Raw genomic sequence first — 26577 nt, 5'->3', positions numbered from 1 at the left:
TCGTGTAGCGTGAGCATTATGAAGCGTTTGTCTGATGTACGGAGCATTGTGGTTATGAAGGGATAACGGTTAATGAAATTTAAGGCCAATGACTTAATAACGACTTGCGCACGCCTTAGCACCACCGGGGGAAGTTAGGCAAAGAGGGAGGGATCGGAGATGGCTAACTCTGATAATTATGAGGTATAACTGGACGTATGACAGAAGTGAGAAGGGATGCACGAGTGGAAGTATGATTGTTGTGTATATCCGGTGGGAGATAGCCCTCAGCTAGGGAGGGCGCTGTTGTTTGAGAGTGGGACTTTTTGTTAAATAGAGTTGATTTTCTATACCAATATGATCGAGGGTAATTGATTATCATTTATCATTATCTCCCATTCCCTAACCCTGGCCTATGTGTTTCCGATGATTGATCGCCCCGGAAAGATAGAGTCAGAGTCGGAACGGGTTCGCGAGGGGCCGGATAAAGAGAAGGGCTGCTAGGAACGCGCCGACGGAGCTCTCTATCTCCATCGAAAGACACTGCCCGGTTAGCCCCGCAACGACGCGAAACCCCGCTACACTTCTCACATACTAAACCCAATGCAAAATATGAAGTGAATGGAATGAATACATATGCTCATGGTAAAATTATTTGCACACTGTACCTCGTATGCATTCCCAGTTGGGAAAAGGCTGTTTCTTTATGCAACTAATGAGTAATGATACCTACAAAAAGTTTGTATTATTCATTGACTTTTGGGGGACGGGTACAACTGGTTCCGATTCTAACTAAAACCGGGTCTGAATGGTTCTAGAAATATCCAGTCGGGTCTGGTTCGAGTCTGGTTCCAAAAACAATATTCTTTTGCCACCTCTACCGTGGAGTTTCGGCGGCAGCGCGGCTGGCTGTCCGCCTCAGCCTCCACCCGTCGTGGTAGGCTGCGCCGCACGACACGGGTGCGCGCCGGCACAGTCTACCAGTACAGGGTGGCGGCTGGATCCGCAACGCTGCATGGAACTGGAACTAAACGTGCGCCGATGAGTGGATTGGTTTGTTGTAGCGAATGGTCCATGCAGAGGACATGCTAAGCAGCGCTTGCTATTTAGGCTCTGATCGCTGCCGCGATGGATTTGGAAATCTGAGGAGATGGCAGAAGACAGTCGAATCGAATGTGCCCATATACCGGGCACGGTCCGTACGCGAAGTTATTTTGAAGGTTGAAAGGTCTCAATTTCCAACGGAGGGCCGTCGGTTCAATTTCATATGCGATGTATGCCACGCTGCGGTAATTAGTTCCAGATAGATCAACTCTGAAACAGCAGCTAGTTGAGCCAGCCGTGTTTGTGGATGCTGGCACAGCTACTCGGTCGCATAGTGTTAGGAGCAGGGTTAACGTGATGGGACAAAGAGGTCCGCCGTCTGGGCACAGTCACAGCACCGACAGGCGAACCAACGCCGCAAGAACTACTTTAGTGGCGATATGGCGCCGTCAACTGGAGCTGAGCCAACCACCGCCGGGCCGAGCCACAGCGCCGCGCGCCAAGACTGCGGCGGACCGAGTAACGTGTAAAGAAGCGGGTCGAGCCACGGACCCCTTTGTTCCCATAACGTGACACGTCTGTCACACGCTGTGCTGACCAAGATTCGTGCCAATGAATGTGATAAAATATTAAGGACAGACGTTTTAAAAAGCTTAAAAGTCACCTGAGCTGAACCGGCACTGTTAGTTGATGTTGATTGTTGACCTTTCAATTAGTCAATACATTGGTAGGGGAAGCCGGGGGAAGCCCGGGCGCGGGGGAAGCCCGGCCACCCCGTTTCCGGCTAAATTATTCATAATAAAATGCTCAACTGTTTGTCCTTTCAGCGTGGCAGCTAAGGTAACGCCAGCAAAAAAGTTAAGGCTGACAAAAATTGCATATTGTTAAAGTTATAGCGCAAAAATGATATTTTAAGGGTTTTTAGGTAAAAAGTGAGATATGTTGCACTGTTAATGTTAAACCATACAGTACTAATATCTATACGAATGTTATGTAAGGACCGATTAAGTGTTCGTAGTGAGGGGTGACGAGGCAGGCTGGCTTAAGTATGACATTTTTTCGAATATCGCTGTTCTAAAATAAAAATTAGCACATTGGGGTAACCCCGGGCGAGTGGCCAAGCTTACCCCCAACCACGGAATATATAGTCTACGACATGGAATGGACAAGATCGAGATTTCCTGTAACTGCCGAGTTTTTGGCGACCTGATGATTTAGTCGTGCGGATTCGCTGTGGTTACTTCCTTTACGAGGATGAAAGTATAGTTGCCAGACCGATAACTAATAGGGGAAGGTGGGGCATAACGGGGCGTCGGGGTACCGGGGCAATATGAGAAGGTGCATTTTATTCTAATCAGGTGTTGCTGTCTGGAATCACTTCTGACAATTCAAACTTCGCTCGTTTGCCGCCCTTTTCCTGTGGACGCCGGCGGGAGGCGGCGTTGCTGAGGATGGTGGGTAAGGTTTTTTCATGGTGCTGATGTATTTTTCAACATTCGTTTGGTAACTTCCTAGGTGAAAATCCGTTCGAGTAGGTTTGTCATAGTCAGTGAAAGCAATGACTCTCGTCCTAGCCAACATTTCGCTGCGATAGAAAGTTGCCGGCTGTTTTGATAAACATGAACGATCCTGCTCTATTGCCAATGTCCTTCGGGGGTTAAAACGGGTTTCCGGTAGAGGCGATATGGGGTGGCGAATTTTACCACATTTTACCACATTTACCCCATTTACGTGCCCAGAAGTGCTTTTTTGTTACAGTTAAAACTAGTTGCCTTTATTGGCCCACTCACGTTTCATGAATGCATTTAGATGAGGGGTTGTGTTAAACGTTTCAAACGTTGTCATAATGTTTCTTCATTATAAGTAGGTACACAAGCACCGTGTATGTGCCTAATATATATTTTTGCCGAGATAAACTCTTTCATTTTCAGTAGCTTGGATTTTGGTTTAAGCGGCGAGTGCACAGGAACGTGCACCCAGCAGCCTGACACAAGTCCCAGATTTTCACCACGCCTTTTATCGTTTGTCGCAGTCCTCGAATGGAGTCGATGCTGGCGCCGCCACCGTCAGTCCACCGCTGCAGCCAGGCGTCGCTCTCCTGAAGAAACTGCATGTGTTCTCCCGCCGTTGCTGGATGGAGGCTGGATATCGCGCGTCGCTTTGAGCAGGGGTCGAACCGGGCGGAAGAGTTTAGCACATCGAGCAGGTCGTTGAGGCGCAGCAGGAGAGTAGCAGTCGGGAGTGCAGTGCGCGGGAGCTTGCCGTGGGTCGCATGCAATGTGATTGCTGCTGCTACTGTCCGGCTCATCACCTGTAGGGCATAGCTGACTTTCATTTTTCAAAGCTGTTTGGCCTGATGTGTTTCTGGCTTAGTTTTGGAGCAGCCCGTGGGGAAGAAGCGCATTCCAGTGCATAGAGTGTTTCTAAATGACTCCAAGAGGCTACTTCACCGTCTACTTCAATATCGTATTTCATTAATGCATTTCGTATGCATTTGAAGATGTGAGGCACGTCATACAGAGCAGCAACCTCGTGCCCGTCCACGGTGAACAAGCCGGTTTCCGCAGCTCCGAGCAGTATGTAGGTCGCCTGGTTGTTCTTTGGCATGTCACAAGTTGTAGCTAGCACAGTGAATCCCGCTGTTGTTACACGTTGGACACACTGTGTTAACAGCTGCTGCTGCACAACGGCCTTGGTCGTTCCGGAAGTCAGAAAGAAACCGATGGGCTGTTTCCAGCGTTTGGTGACACTGACGCCCCGCACCATCATGACCAAGGCGTGGTCGGCGCAGGCATTGGCGCGGCAGAGAGAGCCATGATCAGTGAAGCCCTCGATGACGTCATCACCCCGCTGGTAGGCCAACCTTGGTTTCAGCTGCATTTCGTCGAACGAAATGATGCACAGCTTGTCCTTGGCACTTGCTCCGGCGAACTTCTCTTTTATGAGAGCCAAGATAGCGTCATGAAAGCCAGGTCGCATCTGTATTTTTTCCATCTTCCGCAGAGTTCGAGGATGGGGAAGGACGTACTGTTTTTGTAGGAACCGATACGCCCTGGGACCAAGGCCATATATAGCCCTGGGACCCTGAAAGTAGAGCGCGAGTGCTCGCACTTCCTCATCTTCAAGTTTTAGACGAATTTCATCGAATTTCATTTAATTTTAGACTAATGTTAAAACTGTAATGCAATGAATATGTATAAATGCTCCTGTAACAATGTGTGCCAAAAGTTTCCAATAAAATATACGGTCACCATTTCAAAGTCACAGTTACGACTTGGCCCTTGAAGACGAATCATTCGACGATTGTTAAGAAAAAATGTATGAAATGTTAAGAAAATATATGAAAATGTAAACCCACGTGGAAAGAAATTCATCCGCATCCTCCGGATCTCCGGATATTCATCCGGCAAAATCCTTGATTTTTGGTTACACACGTGGCCATGCTAATCGAAGCTCCTGTCCATTCCATGTCGTAGACTATATATTCCGTGCCCCCAACCGAGAGCAATGCCGCTAAACCACTGTTTTCCATGAGATAATAGGTACTGAGCAGGTTTGGTTTACACCTAGATCAAAGATAAATTTCGAAAATAAACATGATATCATAGACACAGCCAGTCATGTCACTTAAGGTCAACTAGGGTCAAACTACGTTTTTGCAGATAACGCGACAGACAATGAAGCTAGAGCTTCAAAAATGGTGTCGTTGTGTTCTTCTTCATCAGCCGAGTCGAATGATATGCAATATGATGCATTAAGGTAAAAATAAAAATAAATTTTAAGGATTTTTTAAATACACATTTTTTGTCAATTTTGCATCACGATTTTCATCGACCTGTACTGTATATGTAGTCGACGCTAGCTAAAATACCAGTAGTGACATAAACTCTAAGATGTCCAGAGCTAATCAGTACCTTAATATTTCACTTTCCGTTAATATTTGGAAAACACATAATGGTTTCATCAACTCGTTGTAAAGCGCTGGGGAGGTGGCCGGCGTTACCCCTATGCCGGGCTTACCCCAGAAAAATCAACACTTTTTTAAAACTCGATTTTCTCAACCTTATACTTATTCCACGAAACCGAATTTTTGGGAAAATACGGCCAATGAACTTAGCTAGCTAGCAGGATATCAACATTTTATACAGCACGTATGGTATGTAATAAAAATGAAAAAGAGCTTACTATGCCGGGCTTCCCCCGGCTTCCCCTACTTAGCTCCATCCACTGCGCATACGCCTTTTTAACGTGTAGGTATATTGCATAATGCACAAGGCATCGTCTTTAAGGAAAGCATAGAATAATTTCGAAAGCAATTCTCAAATTTCTCAAAGCAATGTCGAAGCCGTTCTTTCACCACGTCTTCTTCATCCATTCTCTTCGTCCGGTACATGAAGATAATGCTTACCAGATCTCTACTACCTCCGCGTGGCTTTGCATGCAGCCAACCCATTGAATGGAGATTGGATGCATGACACCCACGGGAACGATGCCGAGAAGTTTACAGCGAGTACACAAGGCCAAAACCTGGTTACATTGTTGATAAGTGGAAGTTCCTCGGCCGCATTTTATGCAAGGGGTTTTGTTACGAGCGAGCGAGCGTAGCGAGCGAAGTGAGTCTTTTCAATATAACGGAAAAATCTCAGTATGAGCGGCCCGGCCCGGCCCGGCCCGGCCTGTAACGCTTTTGAGAGGCTTATATCTCAGCAACCGCTAGACCGATTGGCCTGCGGTCTTTTTTGTTGGGTAGCCCCATCCCTTCTACCCCGTAATTGACTACTTTTGATACATCTCAGTGACCATCGTGGCACGTGCCACGTGAAAAGTCAAGGGTGTTCAAGCTGTTTTGCAAAAGTAGTGATTTTGAGAGGCTCATTTCTCAGCAGCCGCTTGGGCGATTGGCTTGCGGTAATTTGTGTAGGGTAGCAGCATCCCTTCTACCAAAAATAGGATACTCTCGATGCATGTGGGTCACCCCCAGTGCACGTGCAAAATACAACAATAAGAGGTGTCAAATTTGTTCCCATTTTAATAACTCGGTAATTACTGGGGCGATTTCGCTGAAACTTGGCATACAGGTAGGCACCCACCAGGCAATGCATTCCCATGTGTTGCGGTTAGGGTGCTACTGCACGTGCGCACGTGCAGGGGGCGCTTCCAGATCTCGAGAACGGCTGGGCCGATTGCGCTCAAATTAGGTACACGGTTGGGGACCAGTTAGTAGGGTGCCGTGCAAAAGTCATTTTGGACCCCGTTTGCACGTGCGTACGTGCAGAATGCCGCTTCCAGATCTCAGGAACGGCTGGGCCGATTGCGTTCAAATTTGCCACACCGCTAGCAACCGGTTAGAAGGGTGCTTTGCACAAGCCCGTTGGAAGCACCCTCTTGCCCTTCCGCACGTGCAGGGCTCACTATCTCGCTCGCTCGTTCTTCGCCCAAAAGGCGTTTTACTGGTATTTACCTCCAGGGAACATTCATTAATCAAGGAATCATTTAGCGTAATCAGGCGGCGAGTTGTTGGCGATTTTTCCCCGGTTCCGGTGGTGCTGACAAGCGAGTCGGCGGTGGCCCGGGCGGCGCGCCGGCGCCGGCCGGCTCGTCGGCTGCCGCGTGTCCTCAGTCTGGCGGCGGGGAGCCAGGCCGCGCCACCTCCAGTAGACATGGGTGAGCCGGAGAGGGCCTCGGCCGACTCGGCGGCCGGGCCGCGGGTCTCCGCCGTCACCTCCGCCTCCGCGCCAGTGTCCGTGGTGACCTCCATCGCCGGCCCGGCCGTCCGCGTGCCGGTCACCTCCTCCGGCGCGGCCTCCGCGACCTCCGCCGCCGGACCGCTCGCCGCGCGGGCCGCCAAGCCGTCCGCGCTGTCCCCCGTGCCGGCAGTGTGTCCCGTTTCGAGCACAGGTTCCGCTGTGAAGTCTCCGGCGCCCTCAGGGGGCTCCCCGGCGTCTCCCGTGGCGGCCGGGGCGCCGCCGGGACGGCCCGGTGGTTCCTCTCCGTCCGGCGCGCCGGCCCGATCCCCCGTCAGCAGCGCGCCTTCCTCGGCTTCCACAGCGACCTCGACATGTGTGCCGGCGTCGGGCGCGGCGCGGCCGCCGCCGGTGACGTCTCCGTCGGACCCTGCGCGGGGCGTCACCATCATGGTGAGGCCCGAGGAGCGGCCAGCGCCCGCGCCGCGGCCCAAGCCGCCGCGACGGCTCGTCAAGCAGATGTCGATGGCGGCGATGCTGACGGGTCCGCGCGGCGCCGGCGGCAGCGCGAGCACGCCGTCCGAGCAGCGCGGCGTGCTGCGACGCTCCTCGTTTAGCGAGGACTACTTCCCGTCGGCGCCGGTGGTGGACGTGCCCCCCGTGGCGCTCTGCACGCCACTCGGACCGGGCGTCGTGCTCAAGAAGACGCTGGACAGCAGCCAGGCTCAGCGGACGCGGCGCTGCTCTCTGACCCAGCCGTGGGCGACGCTGTACGGTAGCTGGCAGCTGCCGCAGCCGTTCAGCGCCGCTTCCAGTCGCAACGGCAGCACCGAGGGCATCCGGCGCAAGAGCAGCACGGGCCGCGGCTCGCGTGACACGCCCGACACCACGGGCGAGGCGGCCACCGGCCTGCTGAGCCGACATAAACCGGTTCTGTTTGCCCGTCATTTGCAGAAGGTGACGCGCAAGGACTTCGGCTCGGAGGTGCGCGCCTCGCTGGACGTGTCGCTGTTCATCAAGGAGGCGCAGCTGCTGCTTGACGTCGGCGAGATGTCCGTGGAGGGCGTCGTCGACCAGATGCTGCGCGCCATGCTCGAGGGCGAGCCGATGACGTCGCTGGCCGAGGCCAAGTCGGTCGTGTTCGTGCACGATTCAGGTGAGTGACGGGCTGCCCCATATATTTGTTCCCGTGTTTGCTTGTTTACGTGTTTGTTTGTTTGTTTTGTTTGGCCAGACCATATCAGTCAGAATATCTGGACCCAGGCATAAGAAAGTACTTGCGTGTCATGACCAATATTGACGTTTATGTGAGCTGCCATCGCTGCAACGAGTTCAACAGTCACTGTTCCGTCCTTCTCTTTCTATTCTATCAAGTTGTGCTGATCGGCGTGCGTTAGGTCACAACGCTGAGAAAAAAAAAACACCCATAAGAGGTTTCGCTGCTTGCAAACTGCAAAGCACGAATCCATTCGCTGTATAGAAGACACCGAATATGTTCATGGGCGTGGTGAAGTGATACCAGTGAAAGACACAAAGATATGGTATCAGTAGTCCCATACCACCAAAAGGGCTTCAATGTCCTTCGACACTAGCCGGAAAAAGCTCACAGAAGCCCGCCAAATCCCTGCCGCGTCTTGACATGTCAGGCGGCGGTTAGCCCATGGCCCGACCACCGTTCACCACATTTACGAGGCATCACGGAGCTACACAGCAACACGCCCGTAATTTATGGGCTGATGGTGTTAATTATACGAGCGCGCGGCGCGGGGTACGAGCTCGGGGCGCCTCTCCGGACCATCGGCGGTTCGTGGCGGTGCAGTTCATTGACGGTAACGGCCACTTGGATTGTCGGCCTGTACTGGAGGCCATCCCGCGGCGGCTGAGGCCCCCGCCGAGCAGCTCCGCGGGTCGTGCCGGAACACATTCAATCGACGTTAGAACGACGATGCTGTGTCTGAGATCCGCATGACCCACTAGCGTTACAGTTATGGTATTCAGTGGATAGAAGATGGGCCCATGAATTGTGCTTATAGGCTAGCTTGTTCGTTAGCAATCCGTGGTCGAACGGACCTGGGTAAGAGTGCCTCTCCGTCGATTTTCAGCGTACCCAAAAGTGGCGTGGCTACCCAGAGCTGAGAGCTCAATTACCCAAATTTCACCTCTTACCATTTGTTGTCCATGAAAAAAAAAATTGATTGGGCCGGACCACTAAGCTTATGAGGTGAATGGCAAGGCAAAAAATTGAGTCCTATGTCAGATGTGCCTAAGCGTCGGATGTATTTTTATTACGAGCTCGTTGCAGGAAAGAAGTGTCGCCAAGCAGAGTAACGCCAGGTAAATTCGTCAGTCATCCTCAAACAACATAGCAAACATATGTAAGACACCGTATACCAAAAGTTAGCAAATAACACAAATTCTAACTTAATGTCCTAAATCTACACCGTTTCTATCCAGCGCTCACAATGGCTCACGTCCGCCGTGGACCATCAGCCATCCAGTGGCTGTGGCTGACCATCAGGCTCTGTCGGTTGCGTCAGCCCCTTTCATCCGGCACCGTTCAGTTACCGGGGCAGCCTGCGTCTACCACGGCCGAACTGTGCTTACTGTGGTCATGGTCAGGCTGCAGTTGCCATGGCCGTCACACAGCCACCTTGACTGTTCTGTTAGCATGGACCATGGCCAGACCGAGCTGACAGCCTGCAGTTACCATGGCCATACTGCAGTTGTCATGGCAGTTGTAGAGTTAATGACAGCTCCGCCATTCACACGGGTATAAGACTGTAGTCACCATGAGCGAACAGCAGCGAGTCTGCAACTGCACTAGTCAAACCTGAGTAGCCAACGCCACAGTACAGTCACCATGGCCGAATTATGTCTCGTACCATGGCCAGACTGCAGTTACAGGTTTGCAATTAGCATGGCAGCTATGGAGTTACCATGGTTGCCGTGCAGGATTGGCTGGACTGCAGCCGCAGTTATCATGGCCAAGTGTAGTTACTGTGGCCGGATAATTGTAGCAAAGAGAGTAGCAGCGACCAGTGGAGAACTGGAGAAAAACGACCATTTTGCAGCTGCCATACCGCAGCCATCCTGAAGTGAATTCAGCCATTTTGATGTTACCACGGCCAGACTTCATTCGCCTCCGTTTCCGGTCTCCATTTCTCCACTTTCCTCCATTACCGTATAGCTTACAGTTACCATGGCGGTGCTACAGAAGCTACAGTCCTTCTACCATGCCATACACCATAAAACCACTATGTCATACTCCATGTAAAGCCACAATGCTATATAGTCATCACCCCATACACCATGCATAGCCACCGTGTCATAGACTGGGGCCGCCATTCAGCCCTCCCTGCCCACTCAGCCGTTACCAGGCGGCCGGGCACGGTTAGCGGCCGGATCACGTCTCTCCATGCAGATTAATGTCGCCGGGCCATCCCGACAGGCCCACAATAACGGCCCTGTACCGACAGCCCGAGGTCGGACAGACACCAGCCGTGTTTGTCATCTATTAGCCGCAGGATTGGCCTGGACGGCGGCGGCGAAAATCAGGCCGGGCAATACGACTGACAGGGAAGGACTAGCGAAGCGAGTGAAAGTACAGGAGCATGGTTTGACGGTTGCGGATTACCAGCGAACAAGTTCAAAATTGCGGCATCACGAATCTGTTACCTAGCGTGCACTATTCAGCATTCGTAGATGCATTTTAGTTATGAAATCAAACCACCCATGTGATGCTTAATGTGGTGAATGGTTGGACTCGAGAGCCATGCTTATGAAGAGTTCATTATGGGCGATGGCGAAAATTCAACAGAGATAGAGATTGATGTAGGCGTTTTCCGGCTCCAGCCTCCCACTTCTGGGGTTAATGTGGTCATTTGTGACGTCACAGAGGGCGTTCAGAAGTAGCCCGTGAGGCGTTTTAAAGTTGTCGCCTTCATTCAGAGGAGCTCAATGGGCTCGTTTCCGTCTAGACGCTTATTTCACACAAATGGTCCAGATGTTTTAAAAACGACGAGACGGCTATTTTGTGCTACTATTGCAGACACATGTTGGCTTCTACAATGATATCCTTATTTAGTTTTAAATGTAATCAGAGCTTAAGATGTTGAACACTAGTGTTTCAATCTGAGGTTTTTAGGATCGCTTAGCCCGTATACAAGGCTGTACTGACAGCTGCTCAACTGCTCCGGGCTGTGGAGTAAAATGACGCCGTCGAATAGTGTCCGGCGGGTGACTCCATCCTTTGCTGAAGAGCGATGTCCCGCAGTTCGGTCGGCCCCAATGGGCTCAGCTATCGGACAGAGAGGTGTTATTCTGACATTGGTCACACGGCAGCGGCAATGTGGGCGCAGTGAAAAATGACATAGAGGACTGAATAGTGCTAGGCCAGAATACTAGGACAGGTTCCATGACTTCATTAGGACGTCCTTGGATTCTCTACAGTTGACAATGGCCGCGGTTGAAAAGCTTACTAAAGATGAAATGTTTATGAAGATTGCATGAACGATAATTTCACCGGCATTTATCGGTAGAACGAAACCAAAGCAAAGGTAATTGTTGAGGTGAAGGTAAACAGACGCAGATGACACGATTCCAGTATCGTATTGTATGTACCTATGCGTATAGTCCATCGTACTATAATGTGTTCCTGTGCTTCAGCTTCCGAAAGCATTGCTGACTTCTCATCACACAAAAGAGACGATGCATGCCCGCCCGTATAGGGTGGGTGGGGTGGGGGGTCGAACGCACCCCCCTCGGTTTTTCGCGAATAATTCGCGTAAAAAGCCGCCATTCACGACAAAGCTTTCAGTATTCTCGCGTTTATCAATTTTACACCTACCCTGAAAATTTCATGACCCTGACCCAAATGGCTTTTGACCTGTGACCTACTTTTTGAGACCATGCTTGGCTGGAATCGCAATTCAGCGTTTGTCGGCTCGCATTAGCCACGCGTTTCCAGTCTTTTCGTGGTTTCAACTTTCAAGCGTTCATACATGTAATATGCTGCTGGTTCCATGCATTAGGGTGGGTATCAAGTTCACCTGAATGTCAGGTCAGGTCATTGACCTTTGATGACCTCGGTTCACTTTTTCTAGTTTCATATGTTTGTAGGCTAGTTTGTAGAGCTGAATTCGAATTTAGCAACGGCATTTGAACATTTGCGAAGTAGTTTTGGTGCCTTCGTAACATGTTACGAAGCTGTCAGAGGCGGTTGACATCTGCTACAATACCCGGCAGGGCCCCGACAGGTTGACCTGACCTGACCTGACCCGAGCTGGCCTAAATGCGTGAAGACATCTGTGATCAAAACTAACATGATATTCGTGATCAGCACCCCGAAAACCATAGCAGCCACAATTTACGACGTTCTAACAGGTCACGATTTTCCCGACTTTTGGGCCACTGACCAAAAGTCGGTTGGCCTGGAAGGTCAACCGATGACCTAGGACCTTAAAATTGGGTATCACCGGCTTTCTCTCGTCACGGGCAACACGCTCGTTTTTTTTTTCCGCGAAGCTCTAGCTCGATCAGGGGCGAAACGGCAATGGAGGTCCAACGGAGCCCCCTCCCCTTATACGTTCGCGGCTAGCAGAACACCAATACGGGCGAGCTGGTTAAGCGAAAATCGACACAAAAATGAAATGAGTGGGTTAGTACACTATCTCTAAATATGAAGGAAAGGACTACAATCTCTATATGTTATATATAATATGTTAAATACTGTGATGTGCATAATGTTTATCTCACTTTCAGTGAAACATGGAACCAAAATACATAGAAATTGAATACCGCTGATCATTTTGGTCGTCTCCTTTAGGGAGAGTCATGGACATGTGCACGCTCAGATCCGAGAAAATTGACCTGGGATCTGATCCCACGGATCCCGACCTCGGATTCGATGGTATCATAGATCAAGCTCCTTAATTTATCGAGAGATCTATTGGTATCATAGATCCGAGTCTAATGTTATAATTGAGATTCAGTGAGACCATAGATCCTCCCTTATTTTTTGTCAACGCAGAAATCCTGACGATACACTTGCTGCAAACCACAACAGTTCTGTTTTAGTTATTTTAGGCGATTGCACGTCATAATTCATAGTTTTGTGGCACTTATTGACATAAAAAACCCTTGGAAATATGCTTTCCGCAGATCCATGTTCTTGGTTTATCGTCACATCCTATATGATATCATAGATCAATGATATATTTTTATGCGAGATTCGGTGGGATCATATATCCTACTTGCAGTTTGCTTCGAGATCCACTGCGGTCATAGATCCATCATGCAGACCCATGCAGATGTTTTGAGAAAGACAACTCTGAGCATTGTGTGATGTGCAATTTCGAGTACTCCCGGTTGGCGACCTTTAGCATTGCAAGGTTCTTGGGTAACAGTGTGTCACTTATCAGAACAGCCATTGGCTGCATTGCACACCAGTGCCGTATGTAAAACCAATCACGTACACCACCTACACATAGGAAGCTTTCGACAGGTACGGACGTGACTTGAATTTAATCCCAATGCTTTATCCTCATCTGTAAAAGAACTGCAACGTGTCACGGTTTGGAGATAAAACAGCAAAAAGCAATAGAGGTCAGCATGATCAATGAAATAGCAAACAATTATCGACCTCAGGCATAACAGATTTAACGCTATTTGTGCGAAAATTACATCGGCGTTCGGAAGCTTATGTAATAAAACATCATCATATTGTTTGATAACCCATCTAAAAGCAATCAGGTGAAACCAGCACTAATTCATTTCAATTCAATAGCATTTCATTTCTCCCAATCTAGCGTCGCGCCACCGTTTCCTTATTCAAAATAAGGCGTCGGCATGCCTGCTTTACATCCCTGATTAGCATAAGCTGGCGGGCTGGGCTGCTTTCAGCACAATCCACCCATATATCTCGCCGTCCTGTGGGAGGTGACTGACGACGCGTCGGACGGGTCTCACCGGCGCCGCGCATTACGGCAGGCTCAGAGACGAGCTGGGACTGTCGGAGGTCGCAGTCCAACGACAGATCCGCCGTGGGTGACATTGAGACCGACCCCGTGCCGGGACTTACCCAGCCCGGTCCAGAGCTGTGTCGGACTGAGGATATTGTCTGTCGGCTCATCCCGGCGGCTGTGGTGTTTGTTTTTAGTCAAGTTGTATTTATCGCTGCAGGACTGACCAGTGACCAGCGGGCCCCGGAGAGGCCAGGGTAACCACCGCCCGACCCACAGTGATGCAAATGGGGTTGACGAGTGGCCATAAATGCCAAAAAGTCAAGTTTACCAAACCGAGTAAATCGCTATATGGCTAACCAAAGAAATGTTTGGCGCATCTGAAATCATATAGTTTTCATATTTTTGTCAAAACCGGCCTCGTGTATGATTGTCAGAAGTCGTGACATTTTCTGTGTCGTAAAATGACTGTCAGATACTTGCAAGTTCAAACGCCGCTAGCGTGCGTTCATTTAATACAAACTACAAAAATTATGCATGACAATGATCCTTAAAGCCTGCTGCTTCTCATGTTGGGTCACAAAAAGCCGCATCTTTTTTGGTTTGGCGGTGATCTTATCATTTGTCATCATATTGCAATCGCAGTTTTTTACTAAGAAATATTTGCTTTCGTTTCACCTACAGCAGTCTACACAGTGTGTGCCCGTTAGTGCACCATACCAAAGCATTTCTTAACCATTTCGGAGTCACACCGTGAACGAATTAAGGCGCTAGCGCAGGGCAGACCGGCGCTATTGAAGTTTTTGTCCGGCGCGGTCGGGTGTCGCGGATTGCTTTCACCGCGGATTGCAATTTCGACAGACGTTTAACTTTGACCTGCTATAAGTAGGTCAAATATTGACCTTCAGTCAAAAGTAATATGCTCAATCGCGAGATTTTGTCAAGAGCAATCCGTTGGTTTTGTCGCGAGGCGCTAGGACACTTCGTTTAGGAACAGCAGAGGGATGCACCGACGAACCCCCGCTGTGGCCGCCCGCCCGCGGCGCGGCCGCCCGGGCCGACCACCGCGCCGCGGCACCCGACCGCAACGGACGAAAACTTTAGTAGCGCCGGTCAGCCCTGTGCTAGCGCCTTCATTCTTTCACAGTACGGCTCAGAAATGATTATTAGGGAATGCTATGGTATGGTGCACTAACGGGCACACACTGTGTAAACTGCTGTAGGTGAAACGAAAGCAAATATTTTTGAATAAAAAACTGCGATTGCAACATGATGACAAATAGTTAGATCAACGCCAAACCAAAAGAGATAAGGCTTTTTGTGACCCTGCATTAGAAGCAGCAGACTTTGGGGTTCATTGCAATGTATATGTATAATGTTTGCCATTTATATGAAATGAACGCACACTAGCGGCGTTTGAAGTTGCGAGTATCTGACAGTCATTTTCCGACATAGAAAATGTCACGACTTCTGACAATCATACACGAGGCCAGTTTTGAAAAAAAAAACATGAAAATCATGTTTTTCAGACACTTCAAACATTTGCCTGTCTGGCCATATTACGATTTCTTCGATTAGGTGAACTTGAAATTTGGGCCTTTTCGGTATTTATGGCCACTCGTGAACCCCATTTGCATCACTGTGCGACCCCCGCCTCCAGTCACCGATGTCATGGCCTAGACTGATCATCCGACCCCCTGCAGTGATACCAGCGTGACCCGCGGGGGCACGGCTCCGGCCGCCAATCCGCGGGGCGCCGGCAGCTGAGGATGACCCGCCGACCGACCCGACGTCCTGTCTCCGTACACACAGCCGACGGCCGGCTGGCAACGCGCCCGCCGCCTGCGATCGCACGCCGTGCCGGTGCCGATTTTGCGTCTGGCCTGCCTGCCAAGCAGAGCATTAATGGCCTTTCTGGGGGAGTCGGCCGGCGGCTTACCGCTAAACACGGTCAGCCGACAAGGCGCGGTTCCTGTCGCGGTCGTCTTGGCCTTGGGCGGGGGCGGCGGCGGCGGCGGGGGCGGGGGCGGGGGCGGGGGCGGGGGCGCGGGGCGGTGGCGGTGTGGCGTCCCCGGAATGCCGCTCCGGAACGCAGCCGAGCGAGAGAAGCGGAATCAGCCGACGTCGACTGACAGCGAGGGTGAAAAGATACAACCTGTCTGAGCTAATGCACGACGACTTGATTCGCTGCCTTCACATGAAGTGGCACGGTTCATGCGGTATACCCTCCTCAGTATCCACATTTGATCCACATGGTTTTCAGTACTGACGTCCAGTACGGTGAATGTATGTACGCTCATGCATACGGCTGAGATTCCACGACCACTGCAGCTCCAGGACATATCGTAACTCGCGTGACAGCTCTGTCGGAAGTCCACGATCCACAGGTCGCCTCTTCCCTGAGCGGGTTATTGATCTATCCCGCGGGGTCGGTAAATTATCGGCATCTATGGAGGAGCAGATCGGCCCACCGATTATGCAGATTCTATATCTCCGGCTGGCGGGCGAATATATCTGCCTCGATATGCGCTATTCCGGCAGTTGTAACTCTATGTACAGTCCACAGCAGAAGTAATGTGCGGTTTCAGTCAGAGGTATGTTCTGCTTCTGAAGCTTTCTAGGAACGACTAGCGAGACTTCAATGAAACTTTGAATGTAGCTTAGATGTATCGTCACCCTTGCAGCTGAAACTTTATCTATTGACATTTTCTTTTCGATCACTCCGCATTAAAAAAAAATCGCCAGTCAAAGCCATCCGTTGAGATTGGTAAAACCACACATTACTTTAGCGGTGGGTTGTACTTTGCCGGTGTTGAAACGAAGGAACCAAACTCTTCGAGAAGAGAGAATGAACCCTTCCCATATATTACTAAGCGCTTAGACGGTTTCCATTTCATTCGATGTTGGTTATCACAAAGGGCCATAGGCGGCGGAACGGGGAGGGCACCGGGGCACCGTGCCCCCCTTCGATTTTGGCATTTTAACATTAGCCCTATGGGCGAATGGGACCAAAAGTCGGCAGTGCCCCCCCCCCCCCCCCTTAATTGAAGGCGTTCCGCCGCTACTGCAAAGGGCTGAACTGAAATGCATGAGTGTAAATAGATGTGCAAACTTCCCTAAATATCGTATGTGCTCCAAGCTATGTATTTGCTGCACTTCTTCAGCACTGAATATCAGAACAGCATCCCGGAGGCGTTCCGTCCTGCTGACAGCACAACGTCCATAGACCAGTGCTACGGAGCCGTCCGACCCGATCCTGCTACTCGCCGTTAGCGGCAGGGCAGTGCTGGATATCATAGAGCACCGCCGACAACGACGGGCCGAGGGCAGGGCCTGCGAGCAGCGGTAGCGGCCGCTGACAACCCGCGATCTAATAACAGCCCGCTTGATGTGGCAATCTGGCCTCGTCAAGACGCCGTCAGCTCTCTCTTATATGCAGAAATGTCAGCGACTCCCGGCCACCTCTCCCCACTCTGTCTCCGATTGTCGATTGCTCTCTCTCTCTCTCTCTCTCTCTCTCTCTCTCTCTCTCTCTCTCTCTCTCTCTCTCTCTCTCTCTCTCTCTCTCTCTCTCTCTCTCTCTCTCTCTCTCTCTCTCTCTCTCTCTCTCTCTCTCTCTCTCTCTCTCTCTCTCTCTCTCTCTCTCTCTCTCTCTCTCTCTCTCTCTCTCTCTCTCTCTCTCTCTCTCTCTCTCTCTCTCTCTCTCTCTCTCTCTCTCTCTCTTTCTCTCCCTCTCTCTTTCTCTCTCTTTCTCTCTCTTTCTCTCTCTGCCTGTCTCTGCCTGTCTCTGTCTCTCCCTCTCTCTCTCCTCTCTCTCTCTCTCTCTCTCTCTCTCTCTCTCTCTCTCTCTCGCTCTCGCTCTCGCTCTCGCTCTCGCTCTCGCTCTCGCTCTCGCTCTCGCTCTTTCCGATTTTGACTGGCATTTCTTACCCTCCGTTGTTTGCAGTGACGCAGCTGGCCAAGACCATTCAGGGAACGTGCGCCGGCCCGGATGGAGACATCCTCGACTACGACCAGACCTGGGTGGTCGCAATGTGAGTAAAAATGAGAAATGAGTGTGTGTCGTCTATATTATTAATAAGATTAATGACAGCACAACGATGAACGAACAGTATCATGAGAAAATGGAACGTTACAGAAGCAACAACTAACTGGACGGGAATGTTCATTTTGAGATTGACAAAATGGCTGCCGTTGCATCTATACGTTATCATGAATTGTCTTCTCAAAGTCGAGGTCAGATGTTCCGATACACCAAAGACCTCTGTACAGAGGTCTATGGATACACATTCATTCATCTCGTCTATAATCTCTAGACATCTGTTTTGTGAAGTTACAGGGGTCCATATTATATCAAGTTTGAATATTCATGCATTCAAAGTCCAAACTTGTCACGTCAGTTGAGCAATCTGACATATCTGTGACATCAAAGTAAACCACATGGAGCGATCCGAGTCATTCATTGCATCGTTCAACGAACATGAGCAAAATTCCCGATGGCAAACATTTTTGTTGCCTTTTCAACTGCAACCCCGTTCAGCATTCCGCACATACATCGTCTCGACGAGCGTTTCGTCTTTCCAGTCGGCGTGAAGGGATAATGGGAGAAAATGGTCGCTTTGTCCAGTATTTTGTCCAGCTACGCCTTTTTGTTGCTGCTTGTGCAGGCGTTAGGTTTGCAGCCAATTGAGCTACATTTCAGTTACGTCACGGTCGCAGAATACTGAGGTGAACATGTGTTGGTCTTTCACTGGCAAACAAACTGTAGATTACCGTCTGCTACTCATGCATTTTCAGCAGGTGCGCCGTGCTTCCGAGAAATGCTAATGTTATTTTGAATTTTGTGGTATGTAAGAAGTTTCATGTGCGAGTACGAGAAACTGCGCTAGCTACTCCTTCACATATTGCATGACACTCATTCATTAATGATTAGACGACCGAAAGCAATACTACATTATGGGTCGAATGTGCCCTTCTCCCATCATTCGGTCGCACATTCCTTAGCATTAGCATACCCCGGAGCGAACGATTGTTGATGACTTGACCTGTCGGCTGTGGCCGAGTGTCGTTAACTTATCCTGAAATTAAGAGCTTGGAATGAAGGAGCGCGGTGCTTGAAGTGCTTACTGAGTTGATCCTTCTTCAATACTTAAAAATGAATTTAATATTTAAATTTTGAAAAAGCTAAATGTCCAAACTTTTGCAGTGTAAATTAAGATCAACAAAGCAGCGCCATTGAGTTTTAGATTGAATATTTTGACAAAATTACCGAAGTGCCTTATAACAAACAGCGTTTTGAAACTGGGACTTGAGAACACGCATCCTACCGCAAGCAGGGACAATCTGGTCAAAACATTCAATAAATCAACACGACCAGCCAGGTAGAAGATAAGTGAAAACGTGCGATTTAAAACAAAATAATTTCCCACATCTTATGCCATTCCACACTTCAAAGATCATTACGCCTTGTCTTCCCCGCGATTGTGACAGTGCCTAAAGGTCATTTCAGGTCTTGGGTAATAGCCCAGCTACTGCTCAACTAAGATGTTATGTTGCTAACCTGGCTAATCGCTTTAAAGGCAATTTCACCTTGTTTTCAATTTTACGTCGCTGAAGAGTTGTTACCATTGTGCTTCTACACGCTCTAAAAAGAAGTGTCTTCGAGTTGTGCACCCCATATTCTGCCGCACCGACACTCATGCACCGCGGTGCGCCATCAAATCAGACCTATCTGACACACAGGATGGATGCGGGGTCGAACTGGGTCACTCACCATCTCTCCAGTCGCTTGGTGATTACTTTCATTCGAACGGTCTAAAACTTAACGAGTCAAAATTCGAGCTACTTCCCATCGGCTCACGTCAAAATCTGCGAGACCTCCCACCGTTCACGGTCAAGTTTCGGCAAGCCGCGCTATCACCTTGCACTGAAGCAAAAAATCTCGGTGTCACTTTTGATCGCCATCTCACTTGGGACTCGCACGTATCGCAACTGTCACAGAAGTGCTTCGGCATCCTTATCGGTCTCTCCCACATCCGCCACTACCTACCATCCGGCACTCTCCCAATCCTTGTGTCTGCCCTCGTCCTTTCCCACGTCCGCTACTGCCTCTCCGTCTATGGCAACGGGTCTGCCAAGAACCTCGCCACCATCAACAAAATTCTAAATTTTGCGGCCCGCATCATCTCCGGCAAAAAGAAATTCGACCACATCTCCTCTGTCCGTGCCTCACTCGGCTGGCCGGACCCCTCCACTATGGTTCAAGCCCAAACCCTAAACATCCTACACAAAGCTAGACGAACAGGTCAGCCCGAGTCACTAGCTGCACTATTTGCCACTAATGCCGAGCGTCCAGACCGTAGCCGCAGCACCAGGCAGGACCACCTGCTTAGTCTTCCCCGCATACACGGCTCGGCTGCGGGGAAGCGGCAATTCGTGTACCGCGCTGCCGCAGGCTATAACGTCCTACCACGCGAGTTCTGGGACATGTCCACCTCGATGTTTACCAGCAAGGTCTTAGAACTCTTATCTTCGGTGACATGAGCTGACACGTCACTGTAACCGCTTTTAGCTTCTGCATCGTGTGTGTAGTGTGGTTTATGTGTGTTCACTTTTTATCCTCATCATTGCATTTCTTAGCGTGTGTTGACTCTGACTCGAGAATAGCCCTGTGATTCCGATCTCATGAAGGGATGAGTCTATGACGTAAATACAATACAATACAATACAATACAATACTCACTCGTCGTCTGCCCCGGAGTCGGCAGTGGCCCTGCAGCGGCCGACAGGCCCGGCCAGTACAGGCAGCCGGCCGCTGACGGCCCTCTGATAGATGGCACACGGCCCCGCTGATTTACCTCTGTTTAATATTGATGAACGACCCCGCCGCGATATCGGCGAGCCAGATAAATGTCAGAACGAAAGTGGAGCGGTGCCACATTGTGGCATATTGGGAAAGGCTGGAAACACATGTCATCTGCACGGCCGAAAAGTTCATGTTCCTGGAAGAACGACCTCACAATTCCCGACTGATAAGTATAAGTTAGGCAACGCCGAAGCCGTTGTGAAAATGGAAACCCCAGGTCAGGGTTCGGTAGATGGGTTTACGATTCAGCAAGGAAATCTTCTACGAACTACCAAATAAATGGGTAATAATATCCCGTCAACCTCGCAATAATATGCGCAAAGATTAATTATAAAGGCCTCTCCGCGAGCAATTTTCCCCAATCCCATTCACACGCAAGTATAAAGACAAGCAGCTGCAAATCAGTGACCAGAAAGTTGGCCCCCTGTCGGAGTCACCTGTCGCGATCGCAGGCAGCCGCAGACTGTCCTCCCACCCTCAGTGACGTCACTGGTGCCCTTAGTGACGTCACTGACCCCTCAGCAGGCGCGTCACGCCCCGGACGCCGCGTGTTGCGGTCCGCCCCTGTCCAGCCGGTCAGAGGGCGGGTCCAGCCGGGTCGGACGGCGGCAGGCAGGATGAGATAACCACTGCCGGCGGCCGGCCGATATTGATAGCCCGCCCATCGTGCGGTCAATGAGGTCCCTCTCCTGCCGCTGAACGGCCCATAAAGACGAGTGTATGGCCGTTTTTGTCGCTCTTCAATGACGTCAATATCCCGAGAAACTGGCTGTGGGGCACACGACAGGGCTACCGTTTTCAGCGTCCGACAAGGAGATTAGTGTGAGAGGACGCCTCCTGTTGCGAGCTGCTCCCGGATGCGGCCGAATTCACCCGCGAGATGCCTCCCTTTGTCCGGGGGAGCCGGGGCGCGGCGGCGCGGCGGCGGCGGGCAGACCCGGGCCGCCGGCTCGCCGGGGACGCAGCTGACATCATCGATCGGCCTCTCGCCGGCCGCCGCGGCCGCGGCAGCTCGGCAGCTCGTAAATATGGCCGGACAGAGCCGGGCCGCGCCGAACCGCTTCCGCCCGAGCGGCCCCGGGGGCGGCGCGCCGCGCTGCCAGCGTCCGGCTCACGGGGCGGGCGGCCAGGACGGCCCGCGGCGTCGGCGCCGGTGCCACCGGAAGGTGAGATCGTCCCGCTCCCGGAGGACGGCGCTGACACCTCCCCTGGGACCCAGCGGGCCCTGCAGGCACCACAGGGTCCCTAGGGTTCACTGGGAGATGAATGCTAGCGGAAACGCGACTGAAAGCGGTCTGTCACCTCCGACGGCCGCTTCCGACGGTCACCGAAAAGCGGCCCTGCCGATGGCTCACTCACTCGTATGAAGACGGTTCTACGAGACAGGCAACATCTCACCGCAGCGGAGACCCCCCGAGGGTGACCCAAGTCACGCGATTCTACGAGACAGGCACGGGGGTCGACGGGGTTGTCTAGTTCTTGACGAGACAGGCGACAGCTCACTGCCGCGGGAACCAGTGAGGCTGCCCAGGTCACACAGTTCTACGAGACAGGCGACAATTCACCTCCGACCGGCGCAGTGGGGTCAGCTATACGTTCAGTTCCCGCTTCAGGCCTCGGCGCTCCGTGGCTGGCCCCCATGCATATCTACAGGAACCACCTGAAAAGATAGACCCAATAGAGATCGATCATAACCAGCACAATGCAGTTCCTCGGCCATCGTCGTATAGCATCCAGCAAAATGAGCGTCACATTACAACACAAACCATTTAACCATTCTTATCTAGTCCAGAATGCCAGGACTCCGGAATAATGTTGACAGATATTGCAACATTCCACTCATGGGCCATTGTAAACCATCGTCCATGGTGAAGAAAAAGGAACGTCTATGGTGAACTTTCGATTCAATAGACCTTTGCCAAAAGGAGCAGAGAGGACAAAGGAGGACAGGGAGACTACGTGTAAGCTCTCCTACCAAGACGTATAGCAACCATCTTCCATTCATTTAACTGAGACGCACGCTTTTAAAACTTGGTTCCATAGATCATTAATACTCTAAATCATTATTACTCTAAAACACATGCTTCGCGAGCAGATAGATCCAAATTGAGCTACGGGCAGGTATCGGTAACCAGTGTCCAGCCGCATAACGAAAAGAAACGCATGCATTTGTAGACCGTATATAGCAAATTGCTGAACATCGCTACCCTTCTCAGAACACCTCTGTCCATTGTTCAACTCCGTGCTTGGCAGGTCTGAAGTTGAAGCCTCCAAAGTTCAATGTCTCATAAGTTCCATGTTACCGAACTCGACTGTGATCCGCCTTCCCAGTGAGTCCGGTAAAACTGATCATTGATCTGTCGGTGCCGATGTTCAATGCCGACACAGACCAGCTTTTAAACTTGTAGGCCAACTCTGAAATCGATAGTTGTGCGCATTGTTGAAGAGAATTCAATCGAAGGTGTTGACATCACTTATTTGCGGCTCCATTTTATATATTTCCATTGTCCATATTGGTATCGTGCATCGGTTGTAAGAAAATACTTACATGGAACACAGACACACGCTCATTTTTGTCGCATATTCCACCACAAACTGTGCATCTATGCCCGTTAGCTTGAATACTATGCATAATACGAAATCTCCCTATAGTCCCGAGTAGTGATGTCAATTTCAGAAATTTTGGAAACCAATACCAAACCGATACCGACCAAAACCACTGAGAGTATACCAAAACCGAACCGATTTTCAGAAATAGGGTGAAATACCGACTAGGTACCGAATTGAGGGAACCATCAAACAAATGCTTCAAACTTTCTCAAAACAAATGATAAGCATTAACAGGCAATACTCTAAAATAAGGCAACAAAAACAAGTCAGGAAATCTCTAAATTATTTTCACGGCAAAAACATATAATTGTATTGTGTAACTATTAACAAATATTCAGGTCAGTTACTTAACTGGGATGTGGATTCAAGTCATCTGCATGAGGTGATAGGACAAGAACTTGAACCCTGAATCTCATCCATGCCTGAACCCAAGTCAATTCAATTCGAGTCCAGTCAAGACAGGGTTACGTATGTTATCATGATCCAAAAATGGAAACCAAATGACAATGATGGGCTGGGCTATACCATTAATGTAAACAAAATCCATGATACCTACAGTTCAACTCTCAAGAAGCGATGGTGACGATAGTGACGCAGCCAATTTTTCATCATAAATAAATGTTTAACACAACAAATCTTAATAAACAATTACTTACGAGGCACACTGATAGATAGCAGACACCACTGTAATGATATCGCGATGAAAGCTAAGTAAAATGTCCATAATTTTACGGAATCATTGACACGTGTCACGTGGCATCACTTCCACAATGGCAGCCTTGCAGGCGGCGGCCATTTGCATTTAGGCACGAAACGCACGGAACTGCATAAAATAAAGTTTTTTTTTTGCTTATGTAAACTTAATTAAAAAATATGATGTTCATATTTTGGTATCTTTAAATTAATTCAAGAAAGATTGTACGCCGCTATCGCTAAAAAAATGAACCAGAAAACAATGTTGCTCAATTATTTTAAATTAGTTTTGAGCTACATCGAAATTTGGCGCAGCTGCGACATTCAAAAGTTCTTAGATGTGTTCAGTTTTAAACTGCTAATTGCGAATCAAGCCAAGACCCAATTATATTTTAGGAATGCTTTTGATTACATTGCTAGCGATTTCTATCTGTTGAGAAGAGCAGGAAAGAGAACACTAAGTAAAGAAAATAGATTATCCACAGGATCTTTTTGAAGTTGAACGAAGTTGAGAATTTGTGGGGTGATGATGAAGTGATGAATGCTGCCTTCAATATTAGATGATATTGGTGAAGCTAGTGCTATAAAAACAGGGTTTTGACTTTTGGATAATGTAACCGCATTGCAGTGAAATGGAGAGCAAGACAAGGTCGGCTGCGCGCGTCGCCCCGTGCGGACGCGCCGCCAGTGGGCTCTCCTGCCCCGTCTCTCCCCACTGCCCAACATCCGTGTGATTGGGAGTGCCTGTGAGTGTGACCGTGGTGATGCCTGAAGTGCGATCATTGAGTGCAGTTCTAATGCGTCTCCGACAACTACAACAGTGTCGATAGCTACCCCAACATTGAGCTGTGAGACTCTCCTACCAGACGGAGTCTCAATTACCTGGCCGTGACGACGTCCATCTGCGGCATGCACCGAGACCTTGCCCGCTATCTGGTGTTGCTCACGGTTGTACGTATCCTGTGCATCGCGGCAACACCTTCACCATCACCGTGGACATCACGCAGGACACCGACCACTACCCTCTCACAGCGCCGACCACCTGCCTGTGCAGAGGATGCGCGGACCACCCGCGCTGTTCTCTCTCGCCGCCCCGCTCGGCCCCGGCGCGGTGGGCCAGTGTCGCCGGCCGACCTCGGGCGGATGGCGCCCGAGCCTCATACCGCCTCGGGACCCGACCGTGCCGCTGCGGCTGACCTGACGGAGGGCGCTCAGCTGGCGGCTCCGGCCGGTCTGGTGGCCGCCGCCTCCACCGTACCGGCCGGCTCCCGCCCGGCCCGGGCGCGGGGGGTTCACCGCGGCCGGCGTGCCCGTCACCGTCAGCGGGGCTCGCGCGGGGGTGGAGCCTGGCGCCGCGACTCCAGCGGTGGCATGTTCAAGATCTGTGCCATCAACATACAGTCTCTTAAACCCAAGACCGTCGAACTTTCTCATGAACTTGACCGGTTTAAATACGACATTGTTCTCATCAGTGAGTCATGGCTCAAGCCCAGCATTCCCAGTCGCCTACTTGCTTTCCCTGGTTATGACTTTAAACGTAGTGACCGCAAGTTTACTCCCAAGGGTTACGGCGGTGTGGCGGTGCTGAGCCGAGCCGGTATGGAGACCAAGAAGATTGACGTTCCAGCCCCGCGCAGTGACGACTCTAAGCTTGAGTCACTGTGGCAGCTGCACCGGTGGGGCCGTCAAGAGGTCGTGGTTGGCGCCGTGTACCGAGCACCGCGGCGTACCGCGGCCGCGCTTGACGCCGACTTCTCCGAACTGGACGCACAGTACCAGCACGTCACGCTCCGTTACCCCGGCCGGCCAGTCATCATTGGCGGTGATCTAAACTGTTGTATGCTAGCTGATCCCAGTTCACATGCTGGCTGCGAGAGGTTAACCGCCTTTCTGAACAGATACTCGCTCACGCAGACCATCTCGACTCCCACTTACTCCACCGGCTCCCTTCTGGATGTTTTTATTGTCAACCGTAGTTTCGTTCTTAAATCAGGTACTAGGTTTTGTCATTTTAGTCCTCATCGTTTCATTCGCATGATCTGTGACATCCCACGATTTAGACGTAAGCCTACTGTCACCAAGGCTCGTATGTTCCGTAACATTGACATCGCTGATTATCACCTTGACCTGTCGTGTTGTGACTGGAGCCAGGTCTACTTATCAGACACCGTATCCGACAAGTGGGATTATCTTGTTGACGCCGTGCGCGGTGTGCTCGACCGTCATGCCCCCGTTCGCTCGGTTAAAATCCGCAACCCCTCTGCCCCTCCCCTGTCTGCCGCCACGCGCGACCTGATGGCTCGCAGAGCCGCCGCGCTCTCTAGCCGCGGGCACGGCTCTGACGAGTACCGGGCCGCTAACCGAGCGGTGCGTGCAGCTGTGCGGGCGGACAGTCGGAGCGATATTGAGGGGCGAATCGCAGCGGACGGTCCGGCTTCGGTGTGGCGTAACTTGCGGCGTGTCGTGAGTGGCAAGCGAGATTCGCATGTCACTTTTCCCCGCGTCAGTGGTGACACACTGAATCAGTTTTTTGTCGATGTAGGCGCAAACATTGTTTCCGATTTGAACTCCGGTGTGCACGAATCGTCTCGGCAAGTGCCTGTGCGGCTACAGCGAGTCGGTTCGTGCGGTTTTACCGTGCAACCCGTCAGTCTCGAATTTTTAAAGAACGTTGTTTTTAGCATGCGAAACTCATCTGCTCGTGGCTCTGACGGGCTTTGCATTCGCGTTTTTAAGATGTCTT

General features: G+C 50.7%; 1 protein-coding gene across 2 annotated transcripts in view; it reads left to right on the top strand.

The window, feature by feature from the left end:
- Positions 1-26577, top strand: part of LOC122389745 (sodium bicarbonate transporter-like protein 11) — a 91739-nt gene that overhangs the window by 21658 nt on the left and 43504 nt on the right. For both annotated transcript variants that reach the window (XM_043382077.1, XM_043382072.1), the window contains exons 2-3: positions 7662-7863; positions 17613-17700. In XM_043382077.1, coding sequence (XP_043238012.1) covers positions 7662-7863; positions 17613-17700 — 290 coding nt within the window. The remainder of the gene's footprint in view (positions 1-7661; positions 7864-17612; positions 17701-26577) is intronic.

The sequence above is a fragment of the Amphibalanus amphitrite genome, unplaced genomic scaffold (assembly GCF_019059575.1).
Source record: "Amphibalanus amphitrite isolate SeventyFive unplaced genomic scaffold, NRLGWU_Aamphi_draft 000019F_arrow, whole genome shotgun sequence".
NCBI classification, from domain to species: Eukaryota; Metazoa; Arthropoda; class Thecostraca; order Balanomorpha; family Balanidae; genus Amphibalanus; species Amphibalanus amphitrite.
Note: the sequence above shows the minus strand (reverse complement) of the source record. Positions and strands in the feature narration are given on the sequence as shown.